The sequence below is a fragment of the Malus sylvestris genome, chromosome 4, assembly GCF_916048215.2.
Source record: "Malus sylvestris chromosome 4, drMalSylv7.2, whole genome shotgun sequence".
Lineage (NCBI taxonomy): Eukaryota > Viridiplantae > Streptophyta > Magnoliopsida > Rosales > Rosaceae > Malus > Malus sylvestris.
Genome location: NC_062263.1, coordinates 24635301 through 24649581, shown reverse-complemented (window position 1 = coordinate 24649581; position 14281 = coordinate 24635301). Strand labels below are relative to the sequence as shown.

Here is a 14281-nt window from a genome sequence, read left to right as displayed (position 1 = left end):
GGGCTTATAGGCGAGAAAATGACAATATTACACTCTAAAATGTGTCAAGTGACTTAAGTTGAATAAAAATTGGATAAAATAACTTTGAATATAATAATAGGGATGAAATTAGTAATTTTTAATAAATTTAGGAACTTATTTTACCGAAAAATAAATTCAGGGACTTAATTTTCACTGAGATAATAGTTCAAGGACTAAATCTACACTTCTTTCACATATTAAAAATAAAATACTCTCCGTAATCATTTGCTTATTTAAGAAAAATAAAGCACAACATCTTTGATCTCTTGTGCCTAGATTCCTTCTCTCTCAATTTCTCATGATTCGTGATTGTTTATCAACCCTGAGTGTTGGAAAATACAGTCAAAGATTCATGCAATCGGCTTTCTCACCTTTCTTGTAGGTTGAGATGTCTTCTTCTTGTGACATTTACTTTGGACATGACATTGAGATACGGTCTTTGTACAAAATGATTTTTCATAACGTTACCCAAAATACTATCCTTATTATTATTATTGTGATAATGTGCATGACCCACATATGGCTAAAGATGGAGAGTGGGAAACTAGAAATGTCAACAAAAAAATATACAGCATAAATAGTATAAGTATGATTTTTTTACTATTTTGGTACATAATTTCTCAACATGCATTAAAGGAGAGTGTAGACTTCTTCAACGTGCATCGCATGATGAATACATAGATGAAAACCAAAAATTAATACTCATACTCATCCTCACCTCCCATTTCTCTCTACTAATACCGTTAAAAAATATAAATAAAATGATTCATTACTCTCGTTGCAGTTCAATATCTAACAAAGGTTTGTTCTCACTTTATTTTTTATAACACATTACCAACACGATTCATTTACTGCGAACTGTTTCCCATAAAGGTTTCTCATGACCAAATAATTCTTTATTTCTTTTAGCTCATGTAATTAAGGTATGGTGAAAAGAAACCAATTTGTTGAAGCATTTTTGCTGTCAAAAATTTTTGATAAAAAAACAAAAGGACCCGCGGGAGTCGAACCCAGGTCGCTGGATTCAAAGTCCAGAGTGCTAACCACTACACTACGGAACCTTTTTCGTTCAAGACGCACCTATTAATTCAATTTGCCCGCCCTTCTCGAGTGAAACAGATTTATATTTATGGGATCTTTTAGTGTTTTTATTGTCGACTGAGATATTTTAGTTAAATACCATGTTTTTGTTTAGGTACTAATGGAAAAGTCAATCAAAATAATTATATAAATACTACTATAATTCAAAATAATTGCTTGATTGCTGCTCAATCCTACCACGTTTTCGACCAGGCAACTTTTTTCTACAACCAGTTGATCAAATTTTCCGGTCTCAATATACTGTTCAACAATGATCTTAAAAAACCATGTTGAGTAATGAATTTTCTCATAAGTTCTCTAATTTTATTGTGTATATATGTAAAGGAAAAATAAACTCACATGAAAACATATTTGAAGATGAAAAATTGTACATATTATTTTTTTAGTTAATGTTGAATAATGATTTGAAGTTTTCCGGCGATCGGAAAAATATTTCGACCACAATGACGATGACTAATGACAATTTTCTGGCACTAGCACAAATGGGATGTGGGTCATGTGCAATAATTGTATTTGACCACAATTTATGGCTAAATTAAACAAAATTGGAAGAGATTAACAGTTTTCTGAATTTGCCCTTTAGATTATTTCATATTTTGACCTAATCAATCATTAGTTACTATTAAATTGAATTCATCATTTTTTTAATAATATTAATGTTTCTTTCGATTTGCCTACAATAATTAGCTTTTGAGGGATTTTGTCCTCTATATGAAGGCAATAATAATCAAAGTTTAACTTGGTGATGTTGTCACTTAGCAAAGAAAAGTGCAAAATTTAAAAAATAAACCAAAGAAAGCAATATAAAACGAGTAATGATGTTCTTACCATAATTTTATACCACATTTCTTTACCATTTTAGATGACAGATGAGTTGGACAAACTACATTATTTAATTTCAAGTTTCTTATTTATTAAAACACTTAAATAAGGAAAATTGCATACTTCAAGATCTCCCTCTGGCGTTAGTAACTTAATTGGGTATGAACCTTAATCTGATAGACAAATTTGATTTTGACTCCTAATTCGCATGAAAGCTAATAGGCATTACTAAATGAACTAATTAGATGAAATCCTTCTTTTAAACCACTAAAAAATTATTTTGAAAATAAAACAAAAAAAGATCACGAGATGAACAACCATGGAATACCAATGAAGATTGGAGACAGAAATACTTGAAGGGGAATGCGGATTGGGGCTACGGGGTATGAGTCTGGAGATAGAAATCAATGGTGATTGTCTATAAAGCTTGACCATAATCATGGAAATCAACAGAAATCAATAAAAAAACTAGCGTGAAAAAGAAAAGGGAAGGAAGAAGAAGCATAATGGATAGGGGAAGGAAGAAGAACTAGCGTATATCATAATCATCATTTAATTAACAATATTATTATTAATTATTGATTACTAGTTTGAAATTAAATGCTAATTAATTTAGATGATGTGGCTGTCCATATCAGATGTCACCTAAGATGGTATATGTGACGACCCGTCCCCAATAATTATATATTTTATCCTCGAATGCATGGAAATGACTAGTTTGCCCTCATTGGCCTTGTGACGTGGATGTACATAGATAATTTTAAATTATTTTCTCACTGACGTAATTAAATTGTACTCGACGTCCAAAGAGCATTGACACGAGTTAGGGCCGAATCAAGCTCGTAACGGAAAAGTTAAGAATGTTAGAATTCAATTGAATCAAATAGGAAAATAAAATTTAGACCAATTGAGATCATTCCTGTTTTCTTGGAGCCTAATTAGGATTTGGTTGAAGTAGATGTTGGGCCATTTGGGTTTTCCTTTCTTCTTCTCTCTCATGGCTGCCCAATAGGGAGCCTTGATATTTTCCTTTGGCCAATCCCATAGCTGAATCACACACATACCCACACGTAACCTTTCTTCCTTTCTCATCCTTCTTAAAATCTCTCTTGTCCGTACCGTCCGTACACCCATACACCCAACCATCCTCATCTAACACGGATTGAGCTGTTGGAGACCACATTCGAGTTCATTGCAAACTCACGAGCCTAACCATACCCTTTGTTTGAGGGAAGGACGCTGGAATCGTGAGAATTTTCGAGCTCCGGCGAGGAGTTATGTTGCTCTGATGTGATCGTGGGAGATTTCATTGGTTTTGAGGCTTAAGAAGGTACTCTTCTAGTTTCCCTAGCACTTTGGAGTCATTTTGAAGCGTTTTGGACGTCGGGACACTCAGGTTTATTAAGTTGCAGACTTAGCCAGAATATTGAAGAATTTTCCGACAACTACTAGTCAGTTTTAGGGCTCCAAATAGGTAAGGTTTTATTCTCCTTGTTGAGGGCTTCAAATCCATATAAGATTTATGGAATTTGGTTGAAAAGTGAGTGAGAAAAGCGAATTTAAATTTTTTCCAGAATCCGGCGACCCACCGGAGAAGAAATGAGAATATTCCGTCAACTTTGACAGAATATACTACAGGCGTCAGGTATATTTAACGGAATATTCTATTATTTAATGGAATATTCTCTAATTGCGTTAAAGTTTCCGTCCAATGTGCCAGGCACGTGCCTGCGCGTGGCCAATAAGTGAAGGCGTGTGGGACGTTGGAAAATTATTCTAAAAATATGGGGATGCTCGTGGTGTTGAGTAGGCCACGATGGTATATTCAAACACTTCAATTGAGCAACGTATGAGAAGTTATTATACGATTTTGATTGTGTGCTTAAATTAATGTTAAATCAGTGGTTTCACATATAGGTGAGACGTTCCTGGAGGACAAGTGAGTGGGCTTTTGGTTATATATATATACACGTATATATGATTTACATTTTTCCAGAAATTGTTTTAAATGAAATTATGTTTTAAATGCCATGTCATTTGCATTACATTTTAGTATATGCATTAGTATAGATATGCATATTATTGCATGGTGTTGCGGACGCCCAGGTAAGCTTTAGGTAAGTACATACTGATGATAATGATTGCAGAGTGTATAGTTATGTTTAGATGCATATAGTGCTCATTATCCTGCACCCTGGTGTTAGTGCTCTACCCCGAGCTAGGGTCAGCCTTCACGTGATCGTTCACCTCCCGCACCACACACTCACCTTGGATCCAAGGCAGGTGTCAGCCTGTCTTACAAACCACATTAGGTGGTCCGACTCATAGGTGACTTGCGATACTTCACACAGCCTTCACGTGATAGTAGCACTTGAGCATATTTGTTTACACCTAGCCTATCGTACATACCACATTAGGTGGTTCTGACTCGTGTGTGGGAATTGGTTATGAGCTATAGGTTCAGCCATACATGTCACGTTAGGTGACTTTGACTGATATATCATTTTATATTGATTTACATCACCTGGCTTACATAGTTATTATTGAGATACTTGACATGGCACATACTGTGGTTTTCATTGCTCTCAAACTTGATTTCTATATACGTATATATTGTTATTTTCTGAGAAATTATACGGGTTTTACGGTGAGGGGTTATATGTTTTGAAAGTGAAATGGTTTTGAAAAGTTTTATTTTTGCTCACTCACATTTTCTGTTTTCCGCCCCTCCAGGATCTAGTTAGAGGTTCGTGTTGGTGGTTCATGATGATTCTACGGCGGTTCTGACAGACATCCATCAATGTAGGGCTTTTCTTTCATATCTTGTATAATTAGTATTTAGCTTGCTGGACTGCACTTGGGTACCTATGCTCTGATTATGTGTATTTACACTCTAACACTTCCACTCGTACTTTTATACTAGTCTAGTGTAAATTAATTAGTTTGGTTTTTATTTACTCACATTATCTTATCACCTTCACTTCTGCACGGCGCATATGGCTACGTCACCCTCATGTGACGGCTAACATGCCTTGATTTAGGTCGGGGTGTGTCAGTATACAATTATGGTACAAAAATATGATAAGAATAACATTATTGATATAAAATCTCTACGTTGTAGTATTTGCAAGCATTTGGGACTTTTATTACCATACGAAACATCTTTAAGTATATCCAAAAAAAACAAAAGAACATAAACAAATATTTTAATAAGAGTTCATTAGTAATTTCACATTGAATTTTACGTTTGTTCCACGTTAGCCCCTAAACAAAAGAACATAAACAAATATTTAAGAGTTCCTTAGTAATTTCTCATTGAATTTTATGCTTGTTCCACGTTAGCCCCTCATGTCTTTTCTTTGGATCCTAATCTTTAAAAATAGGGGTGTGATATCCATACACCTCATTTTACTTCTCACACACCCTTCTAATTTTTGGCCGTCGGATCGGATGAATTAAAGAAGATCAACGAACAGAAATTAACAAGGGGTGTGTGAGAAGTAATTTAGGGTGTGTGGATAGCACACCCCTAAAAATATGGTAGATGAGATAAACACTGTCAGCAGTTACAACAGAAATAGTGGTGGATATAGTTCAATTCGGCCAATTTTTGTTGGAATGGACCTTGGTGTTGACTATGTCGCTCATGAAATTTTTTCGGACCAACACCAAATTGTTACAAATTTACATACCACAAAAGAAAGATGAAATACATAGAGAGTGGGACACGTCACATTCTAGGTTTGACTTCTGAAGCTAGTGAATCACATGATGGTGTGCAAAGGGAGACTGAAATGTCTCTATAAGTCTTCTCGGTCACTGAAAATGTGGTCTGCCATGGAGAAACCACCGGCTGGTCTCTTTTTTTCAAAAAAAAAAAAAATACACAGAGAAGGGGGTGACATTGGTGGGTGCAAATTAAATGAGAAAAGAAGAAGAGGAGACAAGGGTTCTAGATTGATGAAATGTTTTTTCAAACCAATGTAACTTGAAACAAAATCACTCAAATTGAAACACATCTAAAAAACATACATGTAAATTGAACTAATCATTCATAATTGAGGCCATTTTGATCAAAATAGTTGGGTTACCAAAAATCTTATTTGAAAAGGGAGTCACGTGTGTTATTCAGCTAACGAAGTCAGTTTACATCCTTATTAAACACACTTCTGAAGATTATGGATCAATTTCGAAAGGATCGAATCGAAAACATCCCAAAAGTTTGGGTGTAAAATGTGAAATTAACCCTTATGATGAGTGCCAGCAATTGCCATGCTTTCAATTTTTGAAGTTTTGACAAAAGAAAAATGCCTTTTTATTTTTTGTTTTTTATTTTAAATACATTATCACATACAGCAAAAAGATCTCCAGCAGCCTCTTCTAACTGCAGAGGTTGTGCATCATGAGCCGCCACCTACCATTACGTCTACGTGGGCACTCTCCGAAGTCAAGTCAAACCCACAAGCTTTGACCGGAATTCTTTTGCCCAATTTCCACGGTCAAACTTCCCTGAGCTTCTCAGAAACATCCCAAAGTGACCAAAATACCCTCCCTCTCTCCTCTCTCTCTCCTACGGTTGTGACTTCCATTCAACCCTTTAAATTGCCATCCTCACCCCTCTCGTTTCTCTCTCACACCCAGAAGCCAAAAACATGACTTCTTCCTTCACGAACCTCCTCACAGGCAACATGGAGAACAACGGGATCGGACAGGACAGGACTAATTGGGGGGGACAATTCTCGGACTATTCGTCTAATCCGAACCGGTTTACGGACAGAAACGGGACTGAAATCCCCAAGTTCAGATCACTCCAGCCTCCTTCTCTGCCTCTCTCTCCTCCCCCTGTCTCCCCTTCTTCTTACTTGGCTTCCACGCCAGCTTTTAGTCCCACCGATTTTTTCAGCTCACCCATGTTCCTCTCCTCCTCAAATGTAAGCTTTACAAAATTCATATGCTCTTAAAATTTCAATGGTTTTTATTTTATTTTTTGTATGTTTATAGATGGGTTTTTTGTTTCTGCAGAATCTTGAATCTCCAACAACTGGAGCTTTTTCGAGTCAGGTTTTCGATTGGATGAATAATACCAAGGACACCCAGCAAGGAATTAGGGAGAGCGAGCCGAAAATGTTCTCCGATTTCTCGTTCCAACCGGAATCGCGGCCTGCAACTAATCTTCAATCTTCTTCTAGCATGGTTTCAGTGGTAAGAGTTCTACACTTTGTTTAAATTTACAACTTAACTGTAAAGTTTGAAGCTTTTTTTTTTGTTCTGTTTTTTCAACCGCGATTAGGCGATATCAGAAGCTTGATGATTGTTTTTGTTTGAACAGGAAGAACCATTCAAAAGAGAAAGGCAAGCGTGGGACTTTAGTACAACAAGGCAAGCTGATTCCTCAGCTGAGAAGACAGGAGTCAAGTCGGAATTCGAGCCAATTGAAGCGAATACGCAGAGTAATGGACTTAATGGTGCTCCCAAGTCCGATTACTTGCATTCTACTCAATCTTCGCAATATGGTCGAGAACAAAAATCGGATGATGGGTTCAATTGGAGGAAGTATGGGCAGAAACAAGTGAAGGGTAGCGAAAATCCGCGGAGTTATTACAAGTGCACGTTTCCGAATTGCCCGACAAAGAAGAAGGTTGAGAGATCATTGGATGGACAGATTACTCAAATTGTGTACAAGGGTAGTCACAACCATCCTAAGCCTCAGTCTACAAGAAGATCAAGCTCGAACGCAATTCAAGGTTCTTCGTATGTAATCTCCGATCAATCCGTTCCAACGTTATCCAATCCGAAAGTTGAGTCCATCACACTGCAGGAGGATTCTTCAACCTCAATGGGAGAAGATGAGTTTGAACAAAACTCTCCAATAAGTAATTCAGGAGGAGCTGAAGACGAAAATGAGCCTGAGGCGAAAAGATGGTAAGTTCATGAAAATTTCTGATTGGGATTTGCCAATTTTGTATGTGTTCATAGCCAAAACTTTATAAATTCAATTTTATTTGACTTATTAATTTATATTTTGCAGGAAGGGAGAAAATGCAAATGATCAAGCCTACGTATCTTCTGGTAGTAGAATTGTAAAAGAACCAAGAATTGTGGTGCAAACAACAAGCGAAATCGATATTCTGGATGACGGGTATAGGTGGAGGAAGTATGGACAGAAAGTAGTGAAGGGAAATCCGAATCCGAGGTAGAAACCTTATCAATGCGTTTACTTTAATTACAAGCAAACCCTTTCGAAATCAGCTGCTAATTAACATTTTCAATTGTTTTCCCAATCTTCAGGAGCTACTACAAATGCACATCCGTGGGTTGTCCGGTGAGGAAGCATGTGGAGCGAGCATCGCATGACACAAAGGCGGTGATCACCACGTACGAAGGGAAACACAACCACGATGTTCCCGCAGCTCGTGGGAGCGGCAATTACAGCAATGCAAGTAGACCCGCTGCCGATAATAGCAGCAACAATGTGTCCATGGCTGTGAGGCCCTTGGCATTGCCCAACCATTCTAATTTGGGGTACCTCAACTCTCTTCAGAACACAAGGCGGCCAGCAGCCACTGAAAGCCAACCGCCGTATACACTCAAAATGTTGCAGAGTGAAGGAAGTTATGGATTTTCTGAGTTCTGAAAGCAAATTGATAGCTCTGCAAATCGGTTACAATGTTACACGAGGATGTGTCTTCCGGTCCAAGGAACCGAAGGACGACGCATTTTTGTAATTTGGGATCAAATCCGGAGGCTTGAAAGATTAATTAGGGTTTTAGTGTGTGGTTGTATAGTTCCTAAGTAGTTGTCTAAGGAGTAATTAGTATTGCATTTGTTTATTCTTTTTGCACCATGTTGTAATAGTGAGTCTAAGCTGAAGAGAAAATAACAGGTAGAATGATATGAATTAGGAATTGTTCAAGTTCCAAAAGCACTTTTTTTCATTAGAAAAAGCAAAAACAAACCTAAAGGGCTGCCCAAATAAATGGAAAAGTGAAATTGTTTCTGCGCTAATAGGCTTCCCATTGCTCAATATGTAATTCCAACTCTCTTTTTTCCTAATTGGTTTTTCAAGAACTCTTTACATATACAAAATACACCACTTCTTTCAACCTCACTCTTAACAAGGAAGTTCAGTAGAGCAGTCTGATTACATGGTTGGTCGAACTTTCACAAAAAATACAAGCATTCAACTCAAAATCAATCGTCAATAAGTAGAGAAGCCCCCAAATCTTTTAAACTTTTATAATGGAAAGAACTTTTGATTATTATAAAAAAAAAAAAAGAATGGCAGAATCCCTTTTCTAAAACTTTCTTATTTGACAGAAGAAAAGTATACATCTTTCTACTGATGTGTTAAACAAGACACATATCTCATCATATTATTCACACTACAAACCCTAATGAAAATGCCTGAGACAATCACCTGATGATCTAAACTCCAATCAAAGATGAATTAATGTGCCTCCTAATTACAACACATTTGTGACCATCAATGAAACTATATGGCGCACACAAACAATAAATCCTGAAATCGAAGAAATTAAGCCCGTAATAATTTATCAAATGTAAGATTGAGTCGATAATTTGTGACCGGAAATTAGAGCTGATATTGCAAGAGCAACGAAAGCAAAAAAGGCCATGCTAATGGCAGATGCTGCAGCGTCTGTGAATAGGTTGTCTTGATAATTTCTCATGCTATTCGTCAATGGAATCGCTGACGATGACGATGATATCAGTAGATAAGCCATAATCTGCAACACACCATCAACTCACAAATCAAATTTTTGTCAATTATTTCATTTGTATTTCTAGTTTTTTGTTTTTTTTGTTTTTTATTGTAAAGAGTAAAGACCACGGAATGTACCCACACCCGAGGGTGGGACTAATCTCCACTCGAGATTCGACTTGTCTCTGACCATAAAGTGCCCTCAGCTTTCGAAACACTGCCAGAAAGGCACCGGGGAAGGTGGCATATTGCCAATCGCACACCTTGTGGTTTATCTCTAGTTTTGTTAAGTAGTGGTTTAGCTTTTTGCCTGGTTGGCACCAAAGTATAAAATATCGATGATATCGGAAATATCGGTAATCTAAAAACACAGAAATTTTGATGGAAATATCAGGATATTATCAATATCGATAAAAATTAAATAAAAACCACGGAAATTGTAAGAAAAACTTGGAAATTTTTATTGAAACTTTGCAGGATGTTTATTTAGTCAATTATCTATTAATTTATCACAAAAAATTGGAAGGAAATGCATTGCATGATAGATATAACTGATTTAAGTTGATTATATAACGAGCTGGAAAACATAATGAAAGAAGTTTAAACACACCATAATCATTTATATATAATGAATTAGTACAATATTTTACACTATACATTGCATGGTAAGATACATGAGTGACTTAGCAAGGTCTAAAATATCGATGATATCGGAAATATAGGTAGTCCAAAAAAATATCGGTAATCCAAAAACACGAAAATTTCAATTGAAATATCGGAATATTATAGATATTTTAGACCATGGTTGACACTCACATATAAAAAAAAAGTCATGGTCTTATTTCATGATCAGAAATATATCTACGAACGTCCGTTTCATAGCCAGACTATAACGAGAAACTTCTTTTCTTAAATACTAAATCGTCATGATTGGAAGCTTCTTTTCTTTTCTTTTAAAATTCTAAACAAATTCGACTCAAAAAAAAAAAATTCTAAACAAATTGCTTATTCTAAACGCATTTTTGAAAAATGAAGGATATGAAAACAAATTACCTGATCGCCGATAAAGTCAGCCAACGCCGACGTCCGTTGCTGAAACATTTCTGTGCCGGTGGAAAGCTCGTGGGCATGCCGGAATGCTTGCGCCCCGGTGTACAACGTCGCCAGAATCGCTATTGCCAACACATACCTATCAAATTAAATCACAAAAATGATTTAACAAATTATTAATCACAATGAATATTCAGATTAACAAAATAATCACCGAACTTGATCAATTTAATTGAATTATCACCCACCTGTATTCTTCATATTCATCGAAATTCTTCCCATAGCCGTGTTTGTTGCTGGCCATGATGATGAAGGCCAGCAATGAAAAAACCAGAGCAAGTCCCCTCAGAGACAGAGACCCTCTCCTCAACAAGTCCTCCCTCTTCCACCGTCGCAGGATCCCCGCGACCCCAAACCCCGTCCCAGCAGTTCTGATCTGGGACGGGGTCTGGTTCTCCACGTCAGCGGCCGGTGGGCGCGTTGGGACAACCGGGGGCGGTGATCCGACCTCTTGTTCATCGAATTTCGGTGGTGCATCGTCTTGATTCTTCATCGACTCTGCCGGGGAATGAATTGGAAATGGAGGAAAGACAACAGGATTTTGAGGAATTGGGAGTTTTGCCGAGTGACAGGGCAGCGTTTAGTTTTGGCGTGCCGTGTGGGAATCACTGCGCTCACGCACACCCAACAGAACCAATAGAACGCGTGAGTGATCGGGGTAACTTTGCAAATGGGAGGACGTGGCAGAGTGATTGGACGGCAGGTACACATATATAATTAGTTGGTGGACTGCCGGGCGATTGTCACTAACTAACTTCCTTCCTTGGTGACAGGTTGTATAAGGACTACAGCTGCTGCTGGTGCAGGCCAATGGTTCCAGATGATTCCAAGATCGATGATGATTGTTTTTGTAGAAACCAAGGTACGGACAGTCTGTCCCCTCATCGTTGACGCATGCAAAATATTACCATGTGATCAATCTATACGTGAACAACGGTCGCTAACATATTAAATTAATTTGAACAACGGTCGCTAACATATTAAATTAATTTAAATCAGAGTTCAATTTATTTTCGATGAAATTAGTCATTCTATCTTCACCGAGTGGCTCGAGGATGCCTCTATACATCACTGCAAGAAAAGTGAGCGACACGACAACTACCCCGTATAGTGGCTGTTTGGGTGTTTCTGCTGGGTAACAATGAGGTTAAAGTATAAGGAAAACTAACGAAAAATGCTTGAAAACTTTGAGTTTTAATGATAAGGACAAAATAAAGGGTAAAGTGAATAGTACCAGGATTGACTTTTTAGTATAAAAATGTGGTTTTTCGTTAAAGTGAACAGTACGAGGTGCTTTTCGTTAAAGTTCCCTAAAGTATATTGTCATGTATTAGTCATCGTTGCGGTGTACTTATTATTTAATTTTTTTTTTCTTTTATCACATACAATGACGTTAAAGTATATTTTAATGCATCAGTCGTCGGTTTTGCGGTATAGCTATTACTTAGTTTTTGACTTTTTATCACATATTTTTTTATTGACAATATCATTATTACCCCAATAACAGTAACCAAATATATGAGGTAATTGTTGCTCATTTTTCTTCTTGTATGCATACGTAAAACATGATTGACCACAAAAGCCAGTTTAAAAGGTGAGAAACGTGTATGTATAAAAATGCTTGTGATAAACAGTTGTAATCGAATGATTAAAAGGTGCAATTTATAATTAGCGAAATCATAATTTCAATTCCTAATAGATGCCCATTAGTTGATTAGTTCAAACTTCAACCCTCTAATTTATTCAATGAACTTGTAAACATGAAATTCATATGACAATCAAACAAGAACACTTGTACAAAATAAATTTTGTATTAATGTACATGTAGAGTTACAATCTATTTTAGGAACCAAGATTTGATTTGAGGCTTGATTCGTGATTTTCACTTCATCAAAAATCTTTGATTTAATCTAATTATCTTTGATTTAAATCAAATAAATCAATCACATTTCATCCTTTATTTGACCATCCTTGATTTGACATTTTAAATCAATTAAAATGGAATTAATTAAGATAATTCCTTAATTACTTTCCAACAAGTGTCGATGTGTGTCACAATTGATGACTTGTCTGATTTTGATGAGGCAACATGTCATGTGTACGATTTGTGAGACACATGATGCATATAATGTAAGCCCTAACACATCAAAATTTTAATATGTTAGTAAATATTTATTTTATCGAAATTTACATGTCTACAACTGTCACAGCCCGTTCCAAAATATTACATTCGTGGCTGTGAATGGACGAAATTGCCCTTAAGAAATACTAAGTATGTGAAGCTCAAGTTGTTAATTATCTAGGTTCCTAAGTTTTGAAAATAAAATGGAATTTATTAAGGATGGAACTTAGATTTTTAGGTTAAAATTTTGTGGTTTGGAGTTGGGGATTGGAAAAGGACCACGAGGGATCCCCACATCCCTCAATCCTCTCCCTATTTTCTGCATACTGTCTCTCTCTCTCCTCCCTCACGAAACTCTCAGTTCTCTCTCCCTCTCCTTCGAACTCACGGACCAACCACAAAACCACCCTAAATCTATACCAACGACGAATCTAAGACCACCATTGGAACCCTGAAGACTTCACGAGCACGATGGTATCCATTTCAGGTAAGTTCTACTTCGGAAAACCCTAGTTTTCAAGGACCCCGTGATATTGCATTGTTCATGAACTTCGAATTGGCTTTGTTTTAGGTGAAACCAAACTCACAGTGAGCTTTAGGAAGTCACAAGGAAGCTCGGAGTGCTTCGTTGGCATGAATTGGACGTCGGGATCACCTAGTTCGAAGGTAGGCCGATTTCTTGAATTTTTGAAAGTTTGATCCCGTTGTTTTTAGGCCCTAAAACTAGTCCAACGTGAAAGTAGATGTTTAGGGCTTCAAATTGGTGTAAAATTCGAGAAATTTGGATGAAAAACGAAGGAGAATAGTGGATTTGAAATATTTCCCAGTTTCCGGTGACCGGAGTCCGGCGAGGGACGACCGGAGAAGAAGAAGGAATAATCCGTTATATTTAACGGAATATTCCTAACGGCAGTAACGGAAAAAGGTTAAGTTAACGGCATATTCCGGGGTTTTAACGGAATATTCCTGACGGCGTCAATTGACACCGTCAGTGTGCTTGGCACGTGGCCGCGCGTGGGGGCGCGTAGGTCCGTGCCACGTCAGGCGCGTGGGGGCGCGTGAGGACTCCAAAAATTATTTTAAAAATATGGGGATGTTCCTGAGGTTATGTAGGTCACGGTGGTATATTCATATACCCAATTTGAGCAATATTTGAGGAGTTATTAGCTAAGAATTAGATTATGCGTTAAATAACGTTAATTCGGTTATTTCTCGTATAGGCGAGGCTTGTACGAACGTTGGGCATGACTAAGGGAGGCTCAGGGACCTTCGACACGTCGATGTATTCTGTGAGTGGGCAGTTTTGTTTTCCGTATATCTATATACTTGACGTTTTCCCAGAAATTGAATTAGAATGAAATTATGTTTTAAACGAAAGGTATATA

The 14281-nt window shown here is 37.1% G+C and overlaps 2 protein-coding genes and 1 non-coding gene across 3 annotated transcripts; 1 reads left to right on the top strand and 2 right to left on the bottom strand.

The window, feature by feature from the left end:
• Positions 1-1011: 1011 nt before the first annotated feature.
• Positions 1012-1082, bottom strand: TRNAQ-UUG (transfer RNA glutamine (anticodon UUG)). The gene has a single exon. It is a non-coding gene; the product is annotated as a tRNA-Gln (tRNA).
• A 5480-nt stretch (positions 1083-6562) lies between these two features.
• Positions 6563-8949, top strand: LOC126619085 (probable WRKY transcription factor 33). Its single transcript, XM_050287352.1, has 5 exons — positions 6563-6875; positions 6967-7146; positions 7274-7866; positions 7973-8137; positions 8233-8949. Exons 1-5 carry the CDS (start codon positions 6597-6599, stop codon positions 8576-8578), a joined length of 1563 nt encoding a protein of 520 aa, XP_050143309.1. The 5' UTR covers positions 6563-6596; the 3' UTR covers positions 8579-8949.
• A 286-nt stretch (positions 8950-9235) lies between these two features.
• Positions 9236-11543, bottom strand: LOC126619086 (CASP-like protein 4B1). Its single transcript, XM_050287353.1, has 3 exons — positions 10963-11543; positions 10718-10853; positions 9236-9689 (listed from the first exon to the last, which is right to left on the bottom strand). The coding sequence occupies exons 1-3, from the start codon at positions 11265-11267 to the stop codon at positions 9498-9500; spliced, it is 633 nt and encodes a 210-aa protein (XP_050143310.1). The 5' UTR covers positions 11268-11543; the 3' UTR covers positions 9236-9497.
• Between the last annotated feature and the right edge of the window lie 2738 nt (positions 11544-14281).

Coding starts and splice junctions, on each gene's coding strand:
- LOC126619086 (XM_050287353.1), bottom strand. CDS start 11,267: ATGAAGAATCAAGACGATGCACCACCGAAATTCGATGAACAAGAGGTC. Junction 10,854..10,962: donor GATGAATATGAAGAATACAG/GTGGGTGATAAT, acceptor TTAATTTGATAG/GTATGTGTTGGCAATAGCGA. Junction 9,690..10,717: donor CTGACTTTATCGGCGATCAG/GTAATTTGTTTT, acceptor GGTGTGTTGCAG/ATTATGGCTTATCTACTGAT.
- LOC126619085 (XM_050287352.1), top strand. CDS start 6,597: ATGACTTCTTCCTTCACGAACCTCCTCACAGGCAACATGGAGAACAAC. Junction 7,147..7,273: donor CTTCTAGCATGGTTTCAGTG/GTAAGAGTTCTA, acceptor TTGTTTGAACAG/GAAGAACCATTCAAAAGAGA. Junction 8,138..8,232: donor AAGGGAAATCCGAATCCGAG/GTAGAAACCTTA, acceptor CCCAATCTTCAG/GAGCTACTACAAATGCACAT.